Raw genomic sequence first — 22,881 nt, forward strand, 5'->3', positions numbered from 1 at the left:
ATGAGACGCCACTACAGACGCCTTTTTATTATAGGGATTGATGAATTGTTTGTTAAAAAAAAACTAACAGATTCATTGATAATAACAATGAATACACTTGTTAAAGTCAGGAAACTGTATTTCCTCTGTGGGAAAACTAACTCTGACACATTTAAAACTGAACTGAGCCGTGTGACCACAGCTCCTGGCGTTCTCCCGCTGAACGCCGGCAGAACAAATCAGTGACGGCGCGCAGCCAGTTTCCTGCAGCAGCTGATTGTGAGCGAAGGCTGCAGCTCGGCTCTGATAAGCTCTCTGGAGAGGACAGATACAGCACTCAGCCCAGTCACACAGAAACATCAACACTATTCTGGTAACAGCCACTTACAGGGACACTCTGGGACAGATTCACCTGCTGACAAGGTCATTTCAGTTAGAAACCTGGAGGCTGCAGCGAGACGTTTCTTTGGCCATTTGTGCAAAATAAAAATCAAATGATCCTCAAAACTTCTGCCCCTTCATGCTGTTTACAGCCAGTGAGAGGGGCAGTTAGCTGAGACTGAAGCTGCCAGTTAATGGTTGTAAGTCCCACTAACTCAAAGTGAGGGCTGTCAAAGCTGAAAAGATGCTAAATGTGCTAACGGTTCTGATCGTCTGCTAGTCTCTGGTTCTGGTCTCAGACTCCTCCTCTGAGTCTGGGTCTGACTGAGTCTCTCTGATGCTTCCTCCTCTCACCACCTTGATGCTCTCTGCTCTTTCACCTGTCCACCTGGAGCCAGCAGGTGGTGGGCGGGGCTCAAGGCCTGATCCAGATTTCTCAACCAGGAAGTAAGTGCAGATGAAAACATGTTAAACTAAATATGAATCACAGCAGAGGATTTATACAGAGTTGAAAACATGTCTGGAGGAACTTTAATCACTTATGAAAATAGCTGCAGATTATCTTTTAACTGTTTGATCACCTGATCGTTTCAGCTGAAGCTGCTGAAACTACAGGTTTCTAAAGACATGAACCTCCACCACCATCATAACCCCCATCTCTCCACGCTCACATGAAACCTTTGTGTTGTGTGTGTGTGTGTGTGTGTGTGTGTGTGTGTGTGTGTGTGTGTGTGTGTGGTGTGTGTGGTGTGTGTGGTGTGTGTGGTGTGTGTGGTGTGTGTGTGTGTGTGTGCGTGTGTGTGTCGGCTCTTTGAGGCAGCGACTCTGTTTAATATTTAAACACGCTGACTTCAGCACCGCTCTCCTGCATTTGCATCTTTGAGGCAGGTTCTCTGAGCCAAGTGTCAATCATGACAGTGGCCTGCATGTGGGGGGTGAGAGGGAGAGCAGGGGGGGCTGGTCTCAGGGGTCAAAGGTGAATAGCGGTGTCACCCCCTATCAGACTGACGAGAGCAGCAGAGGAGAGACGAGTGGAGATAAAGAGTGATGGATGGAGGAGGTTTACTCTTCTCCTCACTGTCCCAGGAGCTGGTTCATCTAAAAACTGACCGGCATCAGTTTCCTGTTGTGACTTATCAAAATAAAGGGATGTGACAAAAACAAAAACACACTGACACTACTTTGTTGTGACTAAAATCTGCATTAACCCTCTGAACCTGAAGTCTGCCTCAGAACGTTCAATCATTTCACTCATCTGCTGCTATTTTTAGTTTTTGTTATATCTAAATCTCTAATTTGTACATATTATATTATTAATCTTTTTAAGCACCTGAGCTTCTCATTTTGCAGATTTTCTTCTGTCACTTTGCTGCTGTAATCCTGCAGGTGTCCCCACTGTGGGACTGATACAGGAATCTCTTATCTTACCAGAGGACTCTCACAGATTCAGCTTTTACATGAGGTTTGGGTAAAGGTCTGAATCGGCACCAAAACGAAGACAAAACAAAACAAAAGGTGTGTTCAGAGGTAACTGCATCAGGGTGGTCGACAGAGGAAGCTTCCACTTTCCCACCACAGCTCTGAGAGGTTAATGAGCTCAGGCTCCTTTTGTTACCGTCAGGGCTTTTATTGTGGAGGGACCATTTACATAGAAAAGGGAGACACACACACACACACACACACACACACACACACCTCTGATGAACAGGGTTTTTGTCAGAATGCCCTGAGCCAAAACACAACCAAACACTAGTGCTGCCAACAACACACACACACACACACACACACACTTGGGTTAATTAGCCTCCAATTAGCAGTAGCTGCTCATTTTCACATGGAAACTCAAGAGTGTAAGAGCAGGAGGGTGAATCATTCTTGTGTGTGTGTGTGTGTGTGTGTGTGTGTGTGTGGGGAGAAGTGAGAACTCTGTGGTTTTTACTACCCAGCATGCTCTGGGCCTGCTGGAGACTCTCACTACCTCTCTGTCTCTCTGTCGTTCCTGCAGGTTTGTTTTTGATTAAACTAATTAAATAAAATAAAAAATAAAAAACAACGACTCCTCATTAATTCTGTTAAAATATTTATCTACACAACTGGTCACATGAGAAGAGGCGGGGCCAGAGAGTGTTTGTTGTTGTTGTCACTGGATAAATGACAGATCATTTTAAGTGAACGCAGGGCAGAAGCTGGAGAGTTACAGGAGGGGGAGGGGCAGAGGGAGAGACAGGAAGTTGGTTACTGTAGCTTGGCTGCTGATCAGCAGCTGGAGCTGATACACAGATCATGGAGGAGATTAAAGAACCTTAAAAACATAACTTCATCTCAGCACAGAGGTTATCATCTATCAGATATAGATCTATAAATCTGATCAGAAATCATCCTCAGTATCACAGTGATCCAGTGAGAGTTGTCTGTACATCAGTGAGTACACTGTAAACAGGAAGTGGTCATGGCTAATTGAGCTTACTTTCCTACATCCTCCAAATGCACTATGGGAACTGTAGTTTGAAAACATGGAGCACAACTATCTCCAAAATAGAAGTAAAGCAAAGGAAAGTAACATGAGCAAAGACTACCAACATGTGATGACTGTGATGTCCCAGCTCAGACCCTCCTCCTCCTCCTCCTCCTCCCACAGGACATCATTTCCCATAAACCACTGACTCAGAGAGATGAAATTAAATCTCCCTGTGTGTGCTCGGTTTACATGAGCGCTCCTCGTCGCCGCTTTTAAAATTTACGGCGAGGGATGGACGCTCCATTGCCCACGGCGTGCCGAGGCTGCTGGGAGGTGACAGATAACACGGATCACCTCCGTTTCAGGATGATGGATGAGCTCAGATATACCACAGAGACATGTAGCGACGAGGTCGGACAGAGGCTGAGCAGGGAAACACGGCAGGAGAGACCTGAGGAACACACTGGCTTCTCTTTCTGATTTACACCTTCATTTTTGTCCCTTTTGAAAATGACAAATAAGGAATTAAAGATGTTTTTATATAACATAGACACATGATGATGAAACAATCATCAACACCATGACTGAGTGTTTCCACCCTGAACTGCAGTGAACCAATCACAGTCTCATAAACACAGATTCAGGGTTTCATACGTCACAGACCTCAGGAACCAATCATATCAGTTGGTGGGGATGGGTGGGCGGGGCTAAATACACCTGAAACCTTGTCAGTACAGAGAGAGAGACTTAGCATTAGCACAACCTCTAACGCTGTATCAGCCACTGTCAGTTACAAGCTAACAAACAACATAAACAAATAAAAGATGCTAACTACACAAACCATTCTGACGAGATGCTAACTAGCTAACTGCTTTTAAAAGATGCTAATTGTGCTAACTTTTCTGAAAGATGCTAACTAGCTAACGGTTCTGATCGTCTGCTAGTCTCTGGTTCTGGTCTCAGACTCCTCCTCTGAGTCTGGGTCTGACTGAGTCTCTCTGATGTTTCCTCCTCTCACCACCTTCATGCTCTCTGCTCTTTCACCTGTCCACCTGGAGCCAGCAGGTGGTGGGCGGGGCTCAAGGCCTGACCCAGATTACTCAACCAGGAAGTGAGAGGAGATGATCTTCAGACCCAGTTTATTGTGTGAAAACATGTTGACCTCAATATGAATCACAGCAGAGAAACTTTACCCAGTCTCACTGATGATGCTGTAAAATGGCGTCTTCAATAAATCTGTTTGAATCACTTGAAACCGTCTCAAGAAGTTTAACACTCGTGTGTTCAAGCCTAAAATGTCAGATGAATATTTCTTCAGTGTTTGCTTCGATTCCTCCAGTAGCTTGTAATCAACCATGTTGATTAAACAAACATCCACCATGTTTTATGAACGAGTCATGAAAGCATCAGGCTGACAGAATAACACACTCACTGACTGATGATGTTAAAGGACGACAGACAATGAAACATGTAGAAGTGAATAAGACAGAAGGGACAGTGTCTCCTCAGTTCTGCATGAAAACACACATTCATCACGTCTGGCTCAGAACATCTGCACATCATGTGACGTTCTAGTGGAAAATGCAATTAGCATAACTTAACCTTCAGACCGGCTGCCTGGCTGAGCGTTACACACTCTGAATCAATGTAAATATTTCCTGAAGCAGCAGCAGGTGGATTTCTAGCTCTCAATCAGCAGCTCAGAGCCTGACCCCCCCCGGCAGAGGAAGCCCCCCCCCCCCAGGAAACACTCTGATAAGAGAATAAATCTGCGCAGACCTGCAGCAGAGATAAGACGCCGCTGTGATTTTCCTCAGAAACACTTTGAACACGACACGTGGAGGAGCGGAGTCTCTGTGACATTCACACACCTCTAACTGTTGGGTTATTGATCCATTAGTGGGACAGAAAATGTACCGCCAACCATTTCTACGACAAAAAAACAGCTGGTTAATCGTCATGACGACTGACACACTTGGATGAAGTGAATCACTGAACAAAAACCTGCTGCTTTCATTCATTCATCTCCTCTGTCCGCTCCAACACAAAGTAAACACAGGTGAACTTCCTCTGATCAGTCCACGCAGCCTGGTTAGTAAAACATGAACATTATTTTATTTATTTATACTGAAGTTAGGATGAGATCCTGCTTCCAGTTGATTTGGAAATTAATGTAAATGTTCAATATGTTAAAATTCAATTATTATGATTTTAAAAAATGGAACATTTTAGGTTTTTGATGGTTGGTCAGACAAAATGAGACAATTGAAAGTACTAATGACCATTTTTCACAATTCTTTGACATTTTATGGATTAAATTCATCCAAAGGAAAATAGATAATCCTTTAATATAGTTCATAAAACAAAAGTGTGGACTTCACATTAAAGCTCCTCCAGTGTAAAGGTCTGTGTCCATGTGTAGTGTGATTATAGATCAGCTCTAGCTTCTATATTAATACTGTGAAAGTATCAAAGCCTCAGTCCACAGAGAAATGCACACAGCCTGTATTCAGAAACTGAGCCTTAAAACCAGCCGTCAGGACTTCTGGAACTTTGTGATGTCACAACAAAGCAGTCACCTCCAGAGAGAAGCCTGAGAGAGGAGATGTAAAACTATGCTGAGATGGTTTTTATATCTTCTGATGGATCAACACTTCAAATAAAACACAGAAGAAGAAGAAACATGGAGCTTTTAAGCAGCTGATGATGGAGTGGGAAGTTTAAGAGACCTCAGAAATAAAATCCAGACCTTCCACCTTCTGTCACGAACACGACATAAAGCCAGGTAAACGCTAATCTCTCCTACCGGACTCTCCTGCGTCAGTCTCAGGTTCGTCTCTGAGGACTCTGCTGATCCTCCTGGAGAACAAGTGGATGAAGCTGCTGACGGAGGAGGTTCGTCGCTCTGCGTCCGATCCCACCTTCCTGAGCGCCGGCCTCTCCGAGTCGTCCCCTGCGCCGGGCTCCGACATGGACCTGAGGTAGGGGAAGATCCTGCGCAGAGAGCCGGGCCTCGCCTGGCCTTCGTGGGCCCGGACTCGGCTCCTGTCGGGTGCGGCGGCGGCGCTGAGCCTCGGTAAGCTGAGCAGCCGTAGGTGAAGGGGCTCAGCGCTGTGACCTTTGCCCTCGGGGGGTGACTGCTTGGCCGCCCTCGGTGCCAGGCGAGCAGATGTCCTCCACTTATATCTGTCCAATAGCTGCTCAGGACCCGGCTGGGGGTCGGATCTCCGCCAAGGCTTCCTGTAATGGTGCCAGCGGTACGACGCCTGGCAGGGTCCCTGGACCGGACCCTCGCTGCCCGCAGGGGGGGCGCTACTTCCACTCATGCTCCAACACACACAGGCCTCCTCCAGGCAGCAGGGGCGAACAGATGGAGACCTCCAAGATGGCGGAAACAGCTGGTTTGCCGACAGCTGTGCTCCAACACGAACACAACGCCCTAACAACACATTTCTGCTCTGAGGAGACGTCAGGTCCCGCTCGTCTTCATGTCAACGCCACGCTCCAGCTTCTGCTTCGGTCTTTCTCAACAGGCGGCTGACGGTCTTCCTGGGAGGAAGTCGAGTGTCAGATGTAGACGAAGTTAACTTCAGAGCCCCGGCCAATCAGCTTCTAGCGAGAAGCAGAGCTGCACGCTGTGGTTTCCCTTATGACCGGGGTAGAAACTGAAACTGCACACACAGTTCAGTGTGTCGGCCTTCTCGGTTTCCTCTATCAGTTTACAATCTTTGTTTCCTGATGGTTACTTATTGATCGGCGGCTCCTGAAGCCGATGGGCAGGATTTGTGTTCTCAGAAATCTGAACTTCTTGGTTCGTCAGAGCTCAGAGATCAAAATCAAAAGCATTTGTTCTGTTCACTGCTGCTGAACCAACCAATAGGAAGTCAGATTCACTGTGAGGGCTTTAAATAAAAGTGTAAGCGGTGGTGTAAAATGTACTTATAACTAGGGCTCGTCAATTAATTCTATTGACAGAAAATTGATCTGCGACTGTTTTGAGGATCAATGAATCATTTTTAAGGACAGATGACAAAAATTCACCAACTCCAGATTCTCAAACCTGAATATTTTTTAGTCTTTAATGTTAATAAAGTGAATTCTTTGAGTTTTTGTCACGACATCAACCAGGACAAGGCAGTCACTTCTTTATGTGGCTCTTATTTTGAAGTTTTGGAAAAAGTCCTGCTTCCAGTTGATTTGGAAATTAATGAAAATGTTGGAAATGTTAAAATTCAATTATTAAGATTTTAAGTAACGGAATATTTGTGGTTTTTGGGTTTGGGTTAGTAAAGAGGAAGTGGCTCAAAATATCACATCACAACCTCTAACTCTCTGTCAGCTCTCAGGGCTCGACCCGACCAGGAGCTTATAATACTCATCAGCATTAAAGAATGCCCTCCCACCCCCACCCCCCTCCCTGTGCAGGGTCGGAGGCCTCTGTGTTCAGACAGGAAACAGGAGCAGCGTCCCACAGGGAGGCGACACTGTTAGAAAACTCATCCTCAGAAGAAACTTATCTCCACTGATGATTCAACCGATGGGAGGGTCGAGCTCTGCAGCAGCAGCAGGATGCAAAACTCCTGCAGGACTCGCTCTGCGTGTTGATTCATATGGAAACGAGGAGGCGGCGGCACTTTACATCTGAGGCTTTCAGCTGTCAATCATCACGACGAGTCAAACCACTGACAATCACAAGGGTGAGCAGCAACTGCAGGTCAAAGGTCAGAGTCACAGCATCCAGATGGTGAATTCACTGGGAACACTGCTCGTCATTTTTTCAGAACATAGTACGAACAGAATCAGAATCAATAAACTTTATTGATCCCCAGGAGGTAAATCAAATTTGCTTCCTCAGCAAAGAAAGAGAACAGGAAGTAGATTATAAAGATAAAAGATAAACGATAAAAGTCCTTATACTATGATATACAAACACATAAAAAATAGAAATATGGAAGATAAAGTTAAATTTTCACTTGTCTGTAAGTGTCAGAATTTTACAGTTAGAATAATTTAGAAAGTGTAAATAAATAAATTATTAACTCATAAATAAATGATGAAGTGAAGTAACGAGGGTTAAATAAGAAACGTCGGCACATGCGCACATCATTACCCCAATTAGAATAAACAGAATAACCTCCAAATTAACAGATTTCACTGGAAAAAAAAATATATATATATACATCTATATATTTATATAAATGATGATTTTTGCATCAAACAACCATGTAACATCTGGAGAACACGATGTTCACTTGTAAAGACGTGTTGTGACAATTTAACCATCAAAAAAACTGCAGAGATCTGGATTTTCACTCTGTCAAATTGTGATTTTCATAATATTTCCATTCATTGCTCATCGCTATTATTGATATATGATTTTATTTATTCATTTATTCGCACACATAAAACGTTTAAAACGCATTGTATGTAGTTTTTCTTTTAAGTAGGTGTGAAGGTGAGATAAAAAAAAACCCATAATGCACTGCTGTAACTAACAAACAAACGTCTTCATCCTTTTTAAAGCTCCTTGTTTCTTCTTCTTTGTTTTATTTGAAGTGTTGATCCATCAGAAGATATAAAAACCATCTCTGGTTTCACATCTCCTCTCTCAGGCTTCTCTCTGCAGCTCTAGTAACAACAGGTCGGTGAGCCAATCAGAAGAGAGGAGGCTCTGAGCCTCTCTTCTGATTGGCTCACTGTTTTCTGAGTGATCCAATAAAAAATATATCAGATTTCAGGTAAAAACACTCAGAGAAACCAAATCCTGCAAGGTTTGGATGGTGGGTCCAGGTGGGCGGGGCTTGGTGACTGCTTTGTTGTGACATCACAAAGTTCCAGAAGTCCTGACGGCTGGTTTTAAGGCTCAGTTTCTGAATACAGGCTGTGTGCATTTCTCTGTGGACTGAGGCTTTGATACTTTCACAGTATTAATATAGAAGCTAGAGCTGATCTATAATCACACTACACATGGACACAGACCTTTACACTGGAGGAGCTTTAAATAATCTGTGGTTTCCGTGGAGACGATGTCTCATTTGGGGAAGGCATCAGAAAACAGTAACTAATCAATATAATCTGGATTAACAACAGGACTGCTGCTCTCATCTCATTATTATTAAACAGTTTATTCTCAGTGTCTGATATGTAATGTAAACAAGTCAGGTGGAGCAAATGTGACGCAGGTGAGGCCGGCTACCTGTCACCACGATGCTGTCTGATTGGCTGCTCCTGTCAGGAGTCCGTATCTGCAGCTGTGGAGGATCAGCACATGTGAAAGTCTGATTGTAGAAGAAATTTAAAACCAGATTAAAGTCAACAGGAAGTTGTTATAAACTGAACCGCTGGTAAAAATCATCTGGTGTTTCTCCAGGGACACACGGCTGACTGCAGCTCGTGAGAGGAGGAGAGGATGGTGGCTGGTCAGGAAACAGGATCTCTTCCTCAGTTAAAAATATTAGAAACAAGCCTGTCCAACTTCCAGGATCCCCCAGTAAACCTTCTTCTTCTTCTGCTTCTTCTTCTTCTTCCTCTTCCTGTAACGAGGCTGCGACGGGCCGAGGCTTTAAAAGACGAGCTGCCCTCAGTGACCCACATATCATTATTTATTGGATAACCAAGCGGCTGGTGTCCGGGACGACGGCGGCTGCATGTAGGTCAGAGTTAAGACCCAGGCAGGCTAAGCTGAGGAGTCCAGGACGGAGCCAAGTCCTCCACCAACCGCCCACCAACAGACAGCAGGGACCGGGAGAGTCCGGCTCCTGCCAGACACTTCCTGTTGAATCGAGTCCAAAACCAAAGCTGTTCTCTTTTTCTGCGCCTCACTGTGGGAGTCAATACACTTTCTCCTTAAACTTTCTGTTTCCATTTAACACAATAAGCCGCCCCGCTGTGAGCACGCTGGACGTCCTGAACACATGAACACTGTCCAGGGAAACACAGGGACGCTGATCTGAAACTTGGACCTGACTGGAGCTAGACTCCTCCTCCACTCAGACGAGGTCCAGGTCACATCCCTGCTCATCCAGAGTCAGAGAAAATACAAAATATGAACCATCTGTGTGAGATTTTGTCATAATTGCTGTGAAGTCCTTTGGCCACAAAAATCTAATCAGGTCGTCCTTGAGTCCAGGTGAACGGGTCTTCGCTCAAGGCGTTACGGAGATATCGCGTTCACACGGGCAAAACGGGGTAGTGCTTTGTGAGGTCACCATGACCTTGACCTTTGACCTTCAAAATCTAATCAGTTGATCCTTGAGTCTTGGTGGACATTTGTGCCAAATTTGAAGAAGTTCCTTCAAGAGATTACGACTGTCGCGGCACAGAGACCTAAACCATCTGTCCTTTAAATCCACCAGCAAACATCTGACAAGAACGCCACCGAAAACCATTCAATCAGCTCTACCTGTTCTCCACACGGGGTGAAAACCTCCCTGATGATGTCATCCATCTTGACGTCTTTTAACTCCCAGTTGTGCGGCCGTCCTGCCGCCATCACTTGCCGTAATCAATGACGTCATCAATATTTAAACTGACGCATCATTTTTATTTTTTCTAAAACACTTTAATCATAACAAATGTCTTCTTCAGTATCACTCTGCTGCGTCGTGACGCCAGCCGTTATCGGCTCCAGTCGACGCTAACGTTTTTGGGAAACGGCGGCTGAAGCAGAGTGCGACTCGAATGTACGGGACTTCGTCAAATTCAAAAATCAAGTTTATTTATGAAGCACATTTAAAAACAACCAGAGTGCTGAACAATAACATACAACGAGAAACACACGACACAATGTGAAGTTTCAACTTCCCCACAGTCCGACACAAAACACAGAAGATAAAAGAGAAAGATTAAAAGCCAAAGAAAAACGTGGGTTTTAAGATTAGTCTTAAAAATGTTAACGAAGGGGGAACGCTTCATTAAAGGAGGTTAACTGTTCCGGGGCAAAACAAAATGGCGGTTTGTTCTCTGTGTAAAGTTTGGAGGGAAAACCACATTCTGGATGACGGAGCAGCAGCTAAAACCTTTGTGTTTTGTGCAAAGACACAAATAAAATGAACTTCAATGAAACAATCAACAAATTGATCATTAAATAGTCAATAGAAGAATCAGTAGCACACTTTCAGTTCTCTGGCTCTCTGCACCTAAAGCCAACACTGAGCCTGCTCACCTGTGCACAGGTAGGACTGCAGGTCGGTCACTAACAGCTGTGTAGATGTGGAGCAGGTTCAGGTTTGCTGACCTGGACGCTCAGGACTCTGAGACCTCCTGTAAACACTGAACTGAACTGAGCTCAATGGAATCTCATTCATTTCCTGGCGCTGAGCCCAGACGGGAGATGTAACCAACATTCCTGCTCCTACAACTCCCTGAGAGCGGCAGGAGAAGACAAACAGGAAGTCCATCAGGTGGAAACCAGAGGTGGACTCTACGTCTCCGAGAACAGAGCCCCAAACCCCGGGGGGGGGGGCTGCTATGTCCACCTCTCATCCCCATCCTGCCGGAAACCAGCAGCAGCCTCCAGCTAAAAATAACCAGCAGCCTCAAAGAGAGCAATAAATCAGCAGAGGGAGGGGCACGGCCCTCAGGAATCCTGGGTAAATCTCCCATAAGGCTCGACTAGACGAGGACACACAACTGTTCCAGAAAACAGACAGGAAGTTGAAGATCATGATGTCACAAACAGAAGAATGTCTGAGTCTGTATCGACACACGACAACTAACTGTTTTTTTCTGGTTTTTATGCTCAAACTGAGAATTAGCAGAAACACTGGTGGCTGAAAATGCACTGATTTCATTGATGAGTTGATCAGTTGATCAACAGAAAATCAATGAGCGACTATTTTGATCATTTGAGGGATTTTAGAGTAAAACTGTTTTTGTATTTTATGGACTAAACCATTAACTCATTGATAAAGTAGCTGATCTGCACATGATTTCAGAATTACAGTATTTGCGACTGTTGCCAGGGGAAACCCAACAGTTAAAACGAACTTTCATCAGTGATTAATCTGTTGAATCAGTCAGAAAACATCCATCAGTCAGTTGATCACAGCGACATGACCTTTGACCTTTAGCCACAAAAATCTTATCAGTTTATCTTTAAGTCCAGGTGAATGTTTTTACCAAAGATGAAGAAACTCCCTCGAGGCGTTACGGAGATATCGCGTTCACAAGGCCAAAACCACGTTCTTTTAGGTCACTGTGACCTTTGACCTTTTGACTCCAGGTGAACATTTGTGCCACATTTGAAGAAGTTCTGTCGAGGTGTTACTGAGACATCGTGTCCACGAGAATGTGACGTACATACAACCCGAAAACAAAATGGCTGCCGCTCTGACTGTCGCTGGGCGGAGGAATAACAATCTGATATTAACCCTGTAGTCATGGAGACTAGTGGATCCCCGCTGCTGTGTTTTTCCACTCTGCGTCCTGAAATAGACGGCAGCTTATTTCTGACCAGAGAAGTCAAGACTCTTGTTTTGTTTGAGAGGGGAAATCCTGTCTCAACGCCCCCCATCCTGAAAACAGCCAGGAACTTTCCATTTCCTCCTCTGGTCGGCCTCCATTGTCCCCGACACCAGCACACGGGCCTGAACCCGCTCACCGACGTTCATACTCCGTCCAACACACTCGGCTGTTCGCATGACAAGTGACAGAAACAGTGGTGTGAAAGTCAGACCCCGCCCACATTCACACCTCCGTACAGCCGACCAATCACAGTGGAGAATGCACAAACGACAGATTGTCTGAGGTTCTGCCAAAGTCGTCATCATCATCATCATCAGCAGGTGTCTGATTGGTTCAGATTCATCCTGCAGCACGACAACAAGTCCAAACACTCAACCAGAGTCATAAAGAACTGTCGATAAGGAACCGTTCAAGAACCGGATCAATAAGAGAACCTTTAAAGAACCGGATTGATAAGAGAACCACTAAAGTACTGGATCAATAAGCAGTATTAATAAAAGTAGAAGAACCGTTAAAATCTCAATGATCATCATCCCTATTAACAACCTGGAAACACAAACGTTGTTCCTGATAGCTGATAATCAATAATCATTAAAGCCGTTAGATAAAAAGCATGAACCCTCCTTTAAAGCTCATGTTGTTTCTCTGTTGTTGAAATGAAAACATTTGGAAGCAGAGAAGAAGAAATCTGGAGCTGTGACAGTGTGACAGACAGAGTTCAGAGTGAGAGTCTGTTTCCGTTCAGCCGCAGAGGAAACACGAGGCGAGCGTCGCCGTGGCTGCGGTCCAGCCCTGCTCCGATCCGGACGCCACGCTCCGGCAGGAATCTCAGGTGTGAATTAGACCGAACACAACGAGCTCCCACAGTCCCCATCCAATATAGAAGCTGAAAACCTCAGCGGGTGGCGGCGCTCCCCGCCGCCATCGGCTCAGAGATCTGAAGGCTTCACTGAGAGCACCATGCTGCTGAACAGATGGAGGGAAACCTTCCTGTCCTGACCTCTGACCCCGCAGAGCCTCTGAATATAGACATTAGAGGAAACTGTGAAGCAGAACCATCAGGAGATTCATCTAGAAAATAATCATCTGAGTGAAAAGGACAGTTTGTTCTGATCAAGCTCCAACCTCCAGCCTGAAACCAGAAGCTGCAGTTCCTCTAACGACCACTAGAGTCTGGCTCCAACAGTGAGTCAGTCCCCATAGACTCCCATGTTAAAATGTCCAACTTTACAGCAGAAATAAACATGTTTACAGCCTGGTACAGAAACTGTTTTGGTCTCTGGAGCTAATTTCCTCCTTCATGACACCTGTTTATATAACTCACCTGTTTATATAACTCACCTGTTTACATTTTATTAAGGACTAAAGTTATGGAGGATTGAGGGCGTGGCCTCTTTGAGTGACAGGTGGGTGCATGTATGCACTGAAGTCTCAGCTCCACACAAGCCCCTCCTCTTTGTCAATATTTGGATTAGCTGGGAGTTAGGGGGCGGAGTCAGGGACTGCCAAGATGGCGACGGTGGAGCAGCTCACTCTGAGCTTCAGAAACTTGTGGGCGACGTCACAGAGGCGACGGCCATCTTTACTTACAGTCTGTGTCACTGAGTGGTAAGTACAGAAGTTTCTATCAAATCTATTAAAGATCTAATTTTCATCAAATAACCGGGTTGAGTTTGAACCTGACACGGTCCGATCAGGAGAACAGAGAGAACCAACGCCAAACAATCCTACAGTTTCTTCCACCAGGTCCAAATTACTGCCCAACAATTATTTTTATTATTGATTAATCATCTGATAATTTCTTGATTAATCCATCATCTGTTTAGTCTATTGAAAATCATCAAGTAGAAGAGCCACCTTCATTCGACCACAGCAGCAACAACCCAAACATGTTGTATTTACCATCACGTGGCAAAGAGAAGCTGTGGATCCTCACAAGAACAACTGTTGGATTTAGGTGTAGAACCTCGCCATTCTAACTGATGGAAAACAGGAAGTTGTGTCGGTTCACCTGTCAGACGTCCCTCTCCTCACTGCTCCATGTCCTATCTGTCACAACATGTCACAGCTCAGCGTTAATCAGCCACAGGATGAAAGTGTTCACCATATGTTCACTTCTGAATGATGGCTGCTCACGCTCAGTGAGGGAGGGGGGAGGAGGAGGAGAGGGGGGTGGGGCAGAAAAAGGATAAATCCTGTGTTTAAGCATCTGTCCACAGTCAGCTTTAACAGGCTTATATCCAGCAGCCTTTCTCTGGATAATACAGTGTGTCAGTCTCACACACACACACACACACACACACACACACACACACACACACACACACACACACACACACACACACACACAGATTAAAACCACCTCAGTCTGAGCAGCGTAACATCATCATCATCATCCTCATTATCAAAACCAGAAAGAACAACTTCATCTCAGTGTCAGCTGTGAAGGAGCCAGGCTAACAGTTTCCCCCTGCTTCCAGTCTTTGTGCTAAGCTAGGCTAACAGTGGGAGAACACACTGGAGAACCTGCACATAAGCCATCTATTCACAACCTCTAACAGGCCATGAACGCTGCATTATAAATGTTATTATAATAATATTACTAATAATGATAACTTTATTTATAAAGCACCTTTAGAGTTTACAAAGTGCTCTGACAAACAAATGAAAAGCAGGACAGAGATCAGGAGGAGCTACGGATGGAGGACAAACAATGAGCTTCAATATAATAAGGACAATCAGAGGGAGCAGATGCCATATTAGAAAAGACACATGCAAACACAGTAGAAGCAATAAAAGGGCGATATGGAGACGATGAGATAAAAAGACAAATGAAAAAGACAATAAAAAGATACAAAGATGATTTAAAAAAAACGATATAAAAAAACGATTCAAAAAGGTGACAAAAATATTTTAAAAAAAGATTAAAAAGATAAAAAAGGATTAAAAAGGCAATAAAAAGACGACATCACATAAAAGCAAGTCTATAACATGAGTTTTAAGAAGCGATTTAAAAGAAGTCTCTGCCTCGCCTCCTCAGGCGGGTCGGAGTACAGTCGAAGGCTCCTGGTCCAGGACCAGCGAGGACCTGAGGCTGCGCTCTGGCTCGTACGGGGTTAATAACGCTGATGTTGCTCTGGGTTTAAAAGTGATCAGTAAAATCTTCAGACCGATTCTAAAACAGACAGGGAGCAGGTGGAGGGATGATGTGGTCTGGCTTCAGTAAATCCTCATGTTGTCTCTCTCTCACTCTGATGAAGGTGATGTTGATCTTTAAAGACTCATATTTGGAGATGTGGTTGTAAACCACAGGAAGTGGACCTGATGACATCATCCCCAGTCTGACCTCAGCCTCTCTGACTCACTGTGAGCTACTGAAATATAATATATGACACACACAGTCCCTATATCAATATCTGTCACCTATTATTATCACATATCCTCTGGATATATGAAGATATGAGTTTATATGACACAGAAAATGCCCATAGTAAAATTTGTATATGTACATATATCAAAAATATATGATGAATTTTTACAAGAACACATGATGTGTTAACATTATATATTTTATTTATTGAGTTTAAGTTAATTAGTATTAGACAAGTTTATTAAAACAAAACTGTTATTTTTTTATTTCTCATTTATTTCAACTTCACATTCTGGGAAAGTGTCTCAGACTTTTAGACACTACTGTTTATATCATCATCATGTTCTGACTGTGGGATGGACATATATCTGTCTACAATATAGGCATATATACAGAAATGTATATATTTGTATCGGCTAGATATATATGTCAGTATATGAAATATTTCCATTTCCTAGCAGGTTTCATATATAATTTTTACTTATGTAAATTCAATATATGTACATATAATATATTCTTGTATAGGCTGAACTACCTGCAGCTAGTTGGTCTGTCCGTATTCAGTGAGGTGGACTTGAAGGCAGCACGCCGGCGGCCCTCCTTCAGTCTATCTGAGGTATGTGAGCTGCGGATGGCAGCGAGGGTCTGATGCCAGAGCCGGAGTCCTGCCGGGTGAGATCACCGGCACAAACTGGCTGCTGACATCACACTCCCCCAACACTGAGGAGGGAGGGGAGGGGAGGGAGGGGGGGGGGCGAGCAAACATCCAAACACAGCCCTGCATCCACAGATACCAGTGCTGCGTTCAGGATCCATGGGAACAAACACTGCAGCGACTTTACAACAAGTTTTACAGCCACAGACACCAAACCCTGTCAGTGACTGAGTCTCTGCAGATGTTTCCCTCCTCTGGAACTATTCCTGCATCAACAAAAGATGAACGCTCAAAGACTCGCTGCTTTTCTCAGTTTCACATCATTTTAAACTGAATGTCTCTGAACAGCTGTTCTCGCTTCGGAGAAACGACTTCAACTAGTTAAAGAACGAGGCAACAACTTCTTTATGAGGCTCTTATTTTGAAGTTTTGGAGAAAGTCCTACTTCCAGTTGATTTTTGGAAATGAATGTAAATGTTCAAAATGTTAAAACTAATTTATTATCATTTTAAAATATGGAGCATCCGTGGTTTTTTTGAAAGACAAATTATGGACTAATGACAATTTTTTCTGTCATTTTATTGACTAAATTAATCCAAAAGATAATTAGTAGATAACAAAAATAATTCTTAGCTGCTGCCCCGCAATAGTCCATAAAACAGAGGTGTGGACTTCACATTAAAGCTCCTCCAGTGTAAAGGTCTGTGTCCATGTGTAGTGTGATTATAGATCAGGTCTAGCTTCTATATTAATACTGTGAAAGTATCAAAGCCTCAGTCCACAGAGAAATGCACACAGCCTGTATTCAGAAACTGAGCCTTAAAACCAGCCGTCAGGACTTCTGGAACTTTGTGATGTCACAACAAAGCAGTCACCAAGCCCTGCCCACCTGGACCCAAATAAAAAACGGTGATTTCGTCTTATCAAAAACAAAAAAAATCTTAAGTCTTTATTTGGGAAACAGTTTGTTTGTTTTTTATTGAAAAACTGAACAATAAATTACTTAAAAACCTGCTTATCACAAAAACCTTTTATCTTCTCTTTATTAATTATTGATAAATCAACTGATGGTTTCAGGTGACTAGGACACGGAGGAGCAGCATTTTCTAACCAGAAGCTGAATTCTCCTGTGTTTCCTAAGTGCTGTGAACGCAGCACAGAGGAATCAGGTTTTGATGTGAAGGACGGACCTGATACCAACCGATGAGATACAGTCAAATAAAGTGAGAAGATGCTTCACATCGCTGTGACTCACTGTGAACACGTCACCAGTAGTTCATTCACTTCCTGCAGAGCCCGACTCCCCGGGGAGACACGACCGCCTCGGCGCCGCAGAGCGACGTTCTGTCATGGAAAACTGTTTGTGTCTCACAGCTCTGACAAACTTTTATTTTAGGGATTAAAGGAGGAACATCAGACAACAGCTGCAGCGCTGAGTCATTCAACCCAGTCAGTCAGTCAGTCAGTCAGTCAGTCAGTCAGTCAGTCAGTCAGTCAGTCAGTCAGTCGACTGCTGCCCAACATGAAATCATATCTACTGTCAATATTCACATGTTCTAAGAGGATGACAACTCAGGCTCAACTTTGCTTCCTGACAAACTTTCATCCACCACAGAGCGCCACAGGAAGTAGAAACCAAACTCACTTTGTCCCTCAGACACTCAGAGTCAACAGACCGGCCTAATCTCCCCACGCTCAGCAGACCTTACTCCATAATTTATTTATTCACACTTATTATTACGGTGGCCCTGAGAGCTCAAAGCACTGAAACTTAAAACACACGCAAACAGACAAAACACAAACAACCTCAGGAAACATCTTCATCAGTTGGACAACACATGAGCTGCAAACACTCACAACACAACAGGAAGTGTTTCCAGGAGACACAAACAGTGACGGGCCTGAAGGCTAAGCTAGCAGCACAGCTTTGCGTTATCAAGGTTATAATAAATTAGGGATGCCCCGATTGATCAGCGGCTGATCCTTAAAAATACGTGATGGGTAGATGTGAACTAATGCTTCTAGTCATCGATCACCTTCAAACCGATCACCTGTGGTCAATACTAGTGTAGCCCCGCCTCCCACCGGCAGGCCGCCAAAACAAAGTGTGTATGACTGATGGAACATACGCCGTCTGCAATGATGCCAAAAATGATGGGTATCGATATGGATAATTATCATGATCAATGAGTGAGTCTAAAGGCTGATTTACCTTCTTTTTAAATGATTATTTATTGTCAGAACGTTCGAGATTATAATGATCACATCTAACCTAACTCATAAAAATGAAAATCATTGATATCAAACATTTATTGACCGTTTGTTACATTTCTATATTTCGTGATCATGGTCGTTATGAAATATCAATATATATTGAACAGACCGTGACGTCAGCAGACACATCTGTCAACGCTTAAACTTAAAGAAGAAACGTTCAAACTTTATAAATGCCAGTTAGAAATGGGAGGATAATTAACAAGGTGTAGTTTTATAATCTGTAAGTGAGTATTTAATATTTTAATGATGGTGTTCAGTGGGAAAGAGAACAGCTGTAACACCACTGCTGCTTTATCTTGTTGACATGTGACTCTTTACAGCCTCAATCCAGGATGCACATGTTATATATTGTTATATATGTTATTAGACCTTAAACTAAGTGTTAAAGTTTTCTTTTTTCATTTCATAAGATAAACAATTATTGGATTCATTTGATTGTGAACATTGTGAGCTATATCAAACTGTTAAAAGTTTAACTTGTTATATTATAATTTACATTAAATTCAAGTGACAACTCTTAAACTTGTTGTAACTTCTGTTCATTTGAAAAAGTGGGGAAGTTAAGCTCTAAAAATGTGAAGTAATGAAGTTGAATCCTGGTTTATGACACTTCAGAAAGCAACATGATGGTGTTTTATTGAGTTTTCAGGTTTAAACTGAACAGATTTACCTCATAATGAATTAACGGATTATAACACCTTCAGGTTTTTAAATGTCTTCTGTGTTTTCAAGTTTCAATTGAAGATGAATTAAAGTTTCTGTCTCTCTACAGAGGAACTAGTTCAGTCTCAGGACTGAGGTGTGGGTCTATTTTTGGAGCTCCGTGTCATGAAAAGTATTTAACCCCCCCAGAGTTGAAGGGACTGTAGGGGTCCAGACCCAGCTGGAGGGGGGTGCTGCTGCTCTGTGGCTGACCTCTGACCTCTGTGTAGGGGAACCAGAACTGAAAGTAACTGGCTGTAAAGGTTAACACCAGGAGGAGCAGGAGCAGACACACTGAGCTCCGCCATGACCTCGGCCTTGGCCCACGGCTGTTACCTGGCTCTCCGGCCGGTAATCGCTCTCCAGACTACCTGCACAGCGCCCCGGTGAAACCTGCCAGTGTGCGGGGTCAGCACCGACACTGCTGCCCCCCCTCTTTCTGTGTCTTTTTCTTACCGTAAACTCGGAGCCATCCCTGCTGCTGGGACACGGTGTCCACCAGGATCCGGTCCACCAGGGGATCCAGGAGGCTCAGTCCGCCGTGCAGAGACTCCACGTCGCCTGCCACCGAGTCCGTCTCCATATCCGAATAGGGGAAAAAAACTTGTTGTCTTTCAAAGAAACCCTCCAGAAGTGAACGTGAAGCCGGGGATAGTGGGTTTAAGTGTTTACACGGCGGGAGAAAGCGGGAAAAGTCGGTGTATAATCCGTCATGGGAGAGTTTTGTCGCGTTGACCGCCCAGTTGCTCCTAGCTAGCCGTTAGCTGAGGCGGCGGCAGCAGCCGGCGGCGGTCCGGCAGCCCGGCTGGCTCTCCCTCATTGTTCCGCTCTCCCAGGTTAGCTTAGCGGGCTTTAAACTTCAAACAAACCGGTGCCCGGCCGAGGCGGGGAGCCCCTTTCCCTCCTGCCCCTGAAACGTCCGCTTCAAAGCCGCCGCGGAGTGTCTGTGTGAGCCGCTGGAAAGTGAGCGGACTAACGCGGTGGTCGGTCGGCGTGTCTCCGGCTGGCTGTCCCCCTCACCGCCGCCGCTCAGTCCACTCCACAGAGCCGGGCACGAGCCTGACACCGGGCGCGCTCCTGCGTGAGAAGAGAGACGGGAGCGCGCATTCAGGTCTGGGTACTGAATCACTGAAGCTAATAGTCGATTAATCGATTCGTCGGCTAATTAACAGGCTACATTTTTAGTAAATAACAACATCCATGCTCTGGCTCCAGTTAAGGGGCAAAGTGCACAACTGCCCCGGGGCCCCGGACATCAGGGGCCCCCAAAAGCCCCATCTCATTAATTCATGACTGGTTTAACGTCCCAGGGGGCCTGTAGGAAAAATGTATTGTTGGGCCCCCTATTGACCCCCCCTGCCCCCCCCCCCACACACACAACACACACAGCCACACACACACACACACACACACACTCACACTTTTCATTACAATTACATTATTTCCCCAGACACCCAGGAGCCAACCAGCAGGCCACACTACAGCTTAAATCATTGTTGAGTTGATTAATCAATTAGCAATTGACAGAAAATTAATTGTCAGCAATTTAGACAACTGATTCACTGGAACCAGTTTCTCTCATGTGAATATTAAAAAAAAGCAATTAGAATATGTTCACTTCGTAGAACAACCATTTTATACATATGTTTTATACGTCTTATTTTTATTTTCTTAGTGGTGTTTAATTCATACGTATCATTTATGTATCATGTGTTCGTTTTAATTTGTGTCTAATGTTTTATCTTCACACTATCCACATAGCTTTTGTGTTTGCAACTTCCTTGATAACTTGTGCAGCACGTTGTTCTTCCACCTGGAATGAAATGTGCCATGGAAATAAAGTTTTGCTTGCTTACTTCAGGGCGTAATGAGGCATTTTCTTTAATAACTGATTGATCAATCAATCAGTTATTAAAGAAAACAACTGTCAGATGTGTTGATAATGAAATAACTGTTGATTCTTCTCAGATACATCCTTTTTGTTTTGCTGTTTTATATCGTAAACTGAAGATCTTTGATCACTTTGAGTTTTATGAACTTATCACAGGCAGTTTTTGCTGCTTTCTCACATTTTACAAGCAAAACAATGATTCAAGAAAATAATATGAATCAATGAAAATGATAGTTGCAGCTCAGATACACTGTAAAAAATGTTTTTAAATTGTGAACAAAAGTCTGTAAAATGACAGAAATGATCTGTGAATTAACAACCAAACTTTTATTTTAAACATTATGCCAATAATAATGAATTACATTTATTTCCCATTTTTGTAAAGACAAATTACTGTTTTATTGATACAGTATTTTTTCTGCTTTCTTAAATTACATACAAATCTGTGTAAAATGACAGTAATTATCTGTAATTAATAATGTAGCTTGTTATTATAAAGGTTAATGTCCAAACGAACAATTTAAAGATTCTCTGTAATTTCAGGGTGAATCTTATTAGTTTTACATTTATGTGACTTCTACATTCAAACTTTGTGATTCTGGATGAAATGTAACAAACTTGTTTTCATCACATCAAACATTCAAACTTCAAACAAAAAAGTTTGAAGTACTGGAATGTATCCCAGCATGCACTGGGAGGAAAGCAGGACAATGGTTTATCACACACACACACACATTCAGACCTATGGAGAGTTTAGAGTCCTCAGTGAATGAAATGTCATGTCTTTGTTGTAGTAATCAGAGTCCTGGAGGAAACACAAGGAGAACATGCAACACTGCAAGAAAGAACCAGGGCTGAAGCTGAACCCAGGAGCTTCTTGCTGTTGTCTTCCTGCCTGGACTTTACTAGTCTGTGTGTTTGTGCCAGAAGAAACCATGTTTGGATGAGAGGGTGGAGCTGGGGAGGAGGGAGGGGTGGATCTGACCTGTGTCCTCGAGGACACCAGGTAAACCTCCCCTCTGCATACCTGACGCAACAGCTCCTGGCTGAGCCGGCGAACAGATGGCTGCTAACACAGGTTACCTTTGTCCACAACTGTTAGCACTTAGTCTGTACAGGCTAAGCACAAATATCATATATCGTGAGGCAGTAACTTGATAATGTAATTGTAGCTGAAGTTAGCATGTGTGCTAACTGAGTTAAAACTGTAAAACCACAGTGTAAAACGTTTTTACACCCTAAGATTGATGAATACACGGCTCCTGACGACGTTTTAGCACCTTCCCTCCATCATTAATGGACGGCTGCAACAGCTTCCTCACAGTCCACCTGTCGACTGTTGTCTCGTCCTCCACTGAGCTTGAAAGTATTATTTTACATTCTACTATAATTTAATACTTGTTACCTAAATAAGATTTATCCTACCTCTTTATGACATGCAGCTTGTGTTGTGTCAGTGCAAAGTTCACCTCGCTACCTTTCATTTCACAACTGTATTCTAGTTTTTAACATTTGTCAGTTACAGTTGATTGTTAATTTTGAAATAATGCAGTTTTTAATGTAAATAACATTCTGTATGAAAGCTTTGCTTTTGTTGATGGTTTTTATGGAGCGTGTCTGGTAATGAAATTTTAATCAGTAGCACAGCACAGTACTAGAAATCCCAGACACACTGAACGTTTTTCCTGAATCTTGTAATTAAT

The 22,881-nt window shown here is 43.6% G+C and overlaps 1 protein-coding gene across 3 annotated transcripts in view; it reads right to left on the reverse strand.

Annotated features, from left to right (window-relative positions):
* The window catches only part of rasal2 (RAS protein activator like 2), a 68,973-nt gene extending 48,721 nt beyond the window's left edge, over nucleotides 1–20,252 (reverse strand). For 2 of the 3 annotated variants that reach the window (XM_022759002.1, XM_022759001.1), the window contains exon 1: nucleotides 5,625–5,899. In XM_022759002.1, coding sequence (XP_022614723.1) covers nucleotides 5,625–5,790 — 166 coding nt within the window. In that variant the 5' untranslated portion in view covers nucleotides 5,791–5,899. Of the gene's footprint in view, nucleotides 1–5,624; nucleotides 5,900–19,743 lie in introns of those variants that run through there. The other variant, XM_022759003.1, reaches the window with a different exon arrangement.
* Nucleotides 20,253–22,881: the final 2,629 nt, after the last annotated feature.

Source organism: Seriola dumerili, unplaced genomic scaffold, assembly GCF_002260705.1.
Source record: "Seriola dumerili isolate Sdu_G_001 unplaced genomic scaffold, Sdu_1.0 BDQW01000315.1, whole genome shotgun sequence".
NCBI classification, from domain to species: domain Eukaryota; kingdom Metazoa; phylum Chordata; class Actinopteri; order Carangiformes; family Carangidae; genus Seriola; species Seriola dumerili.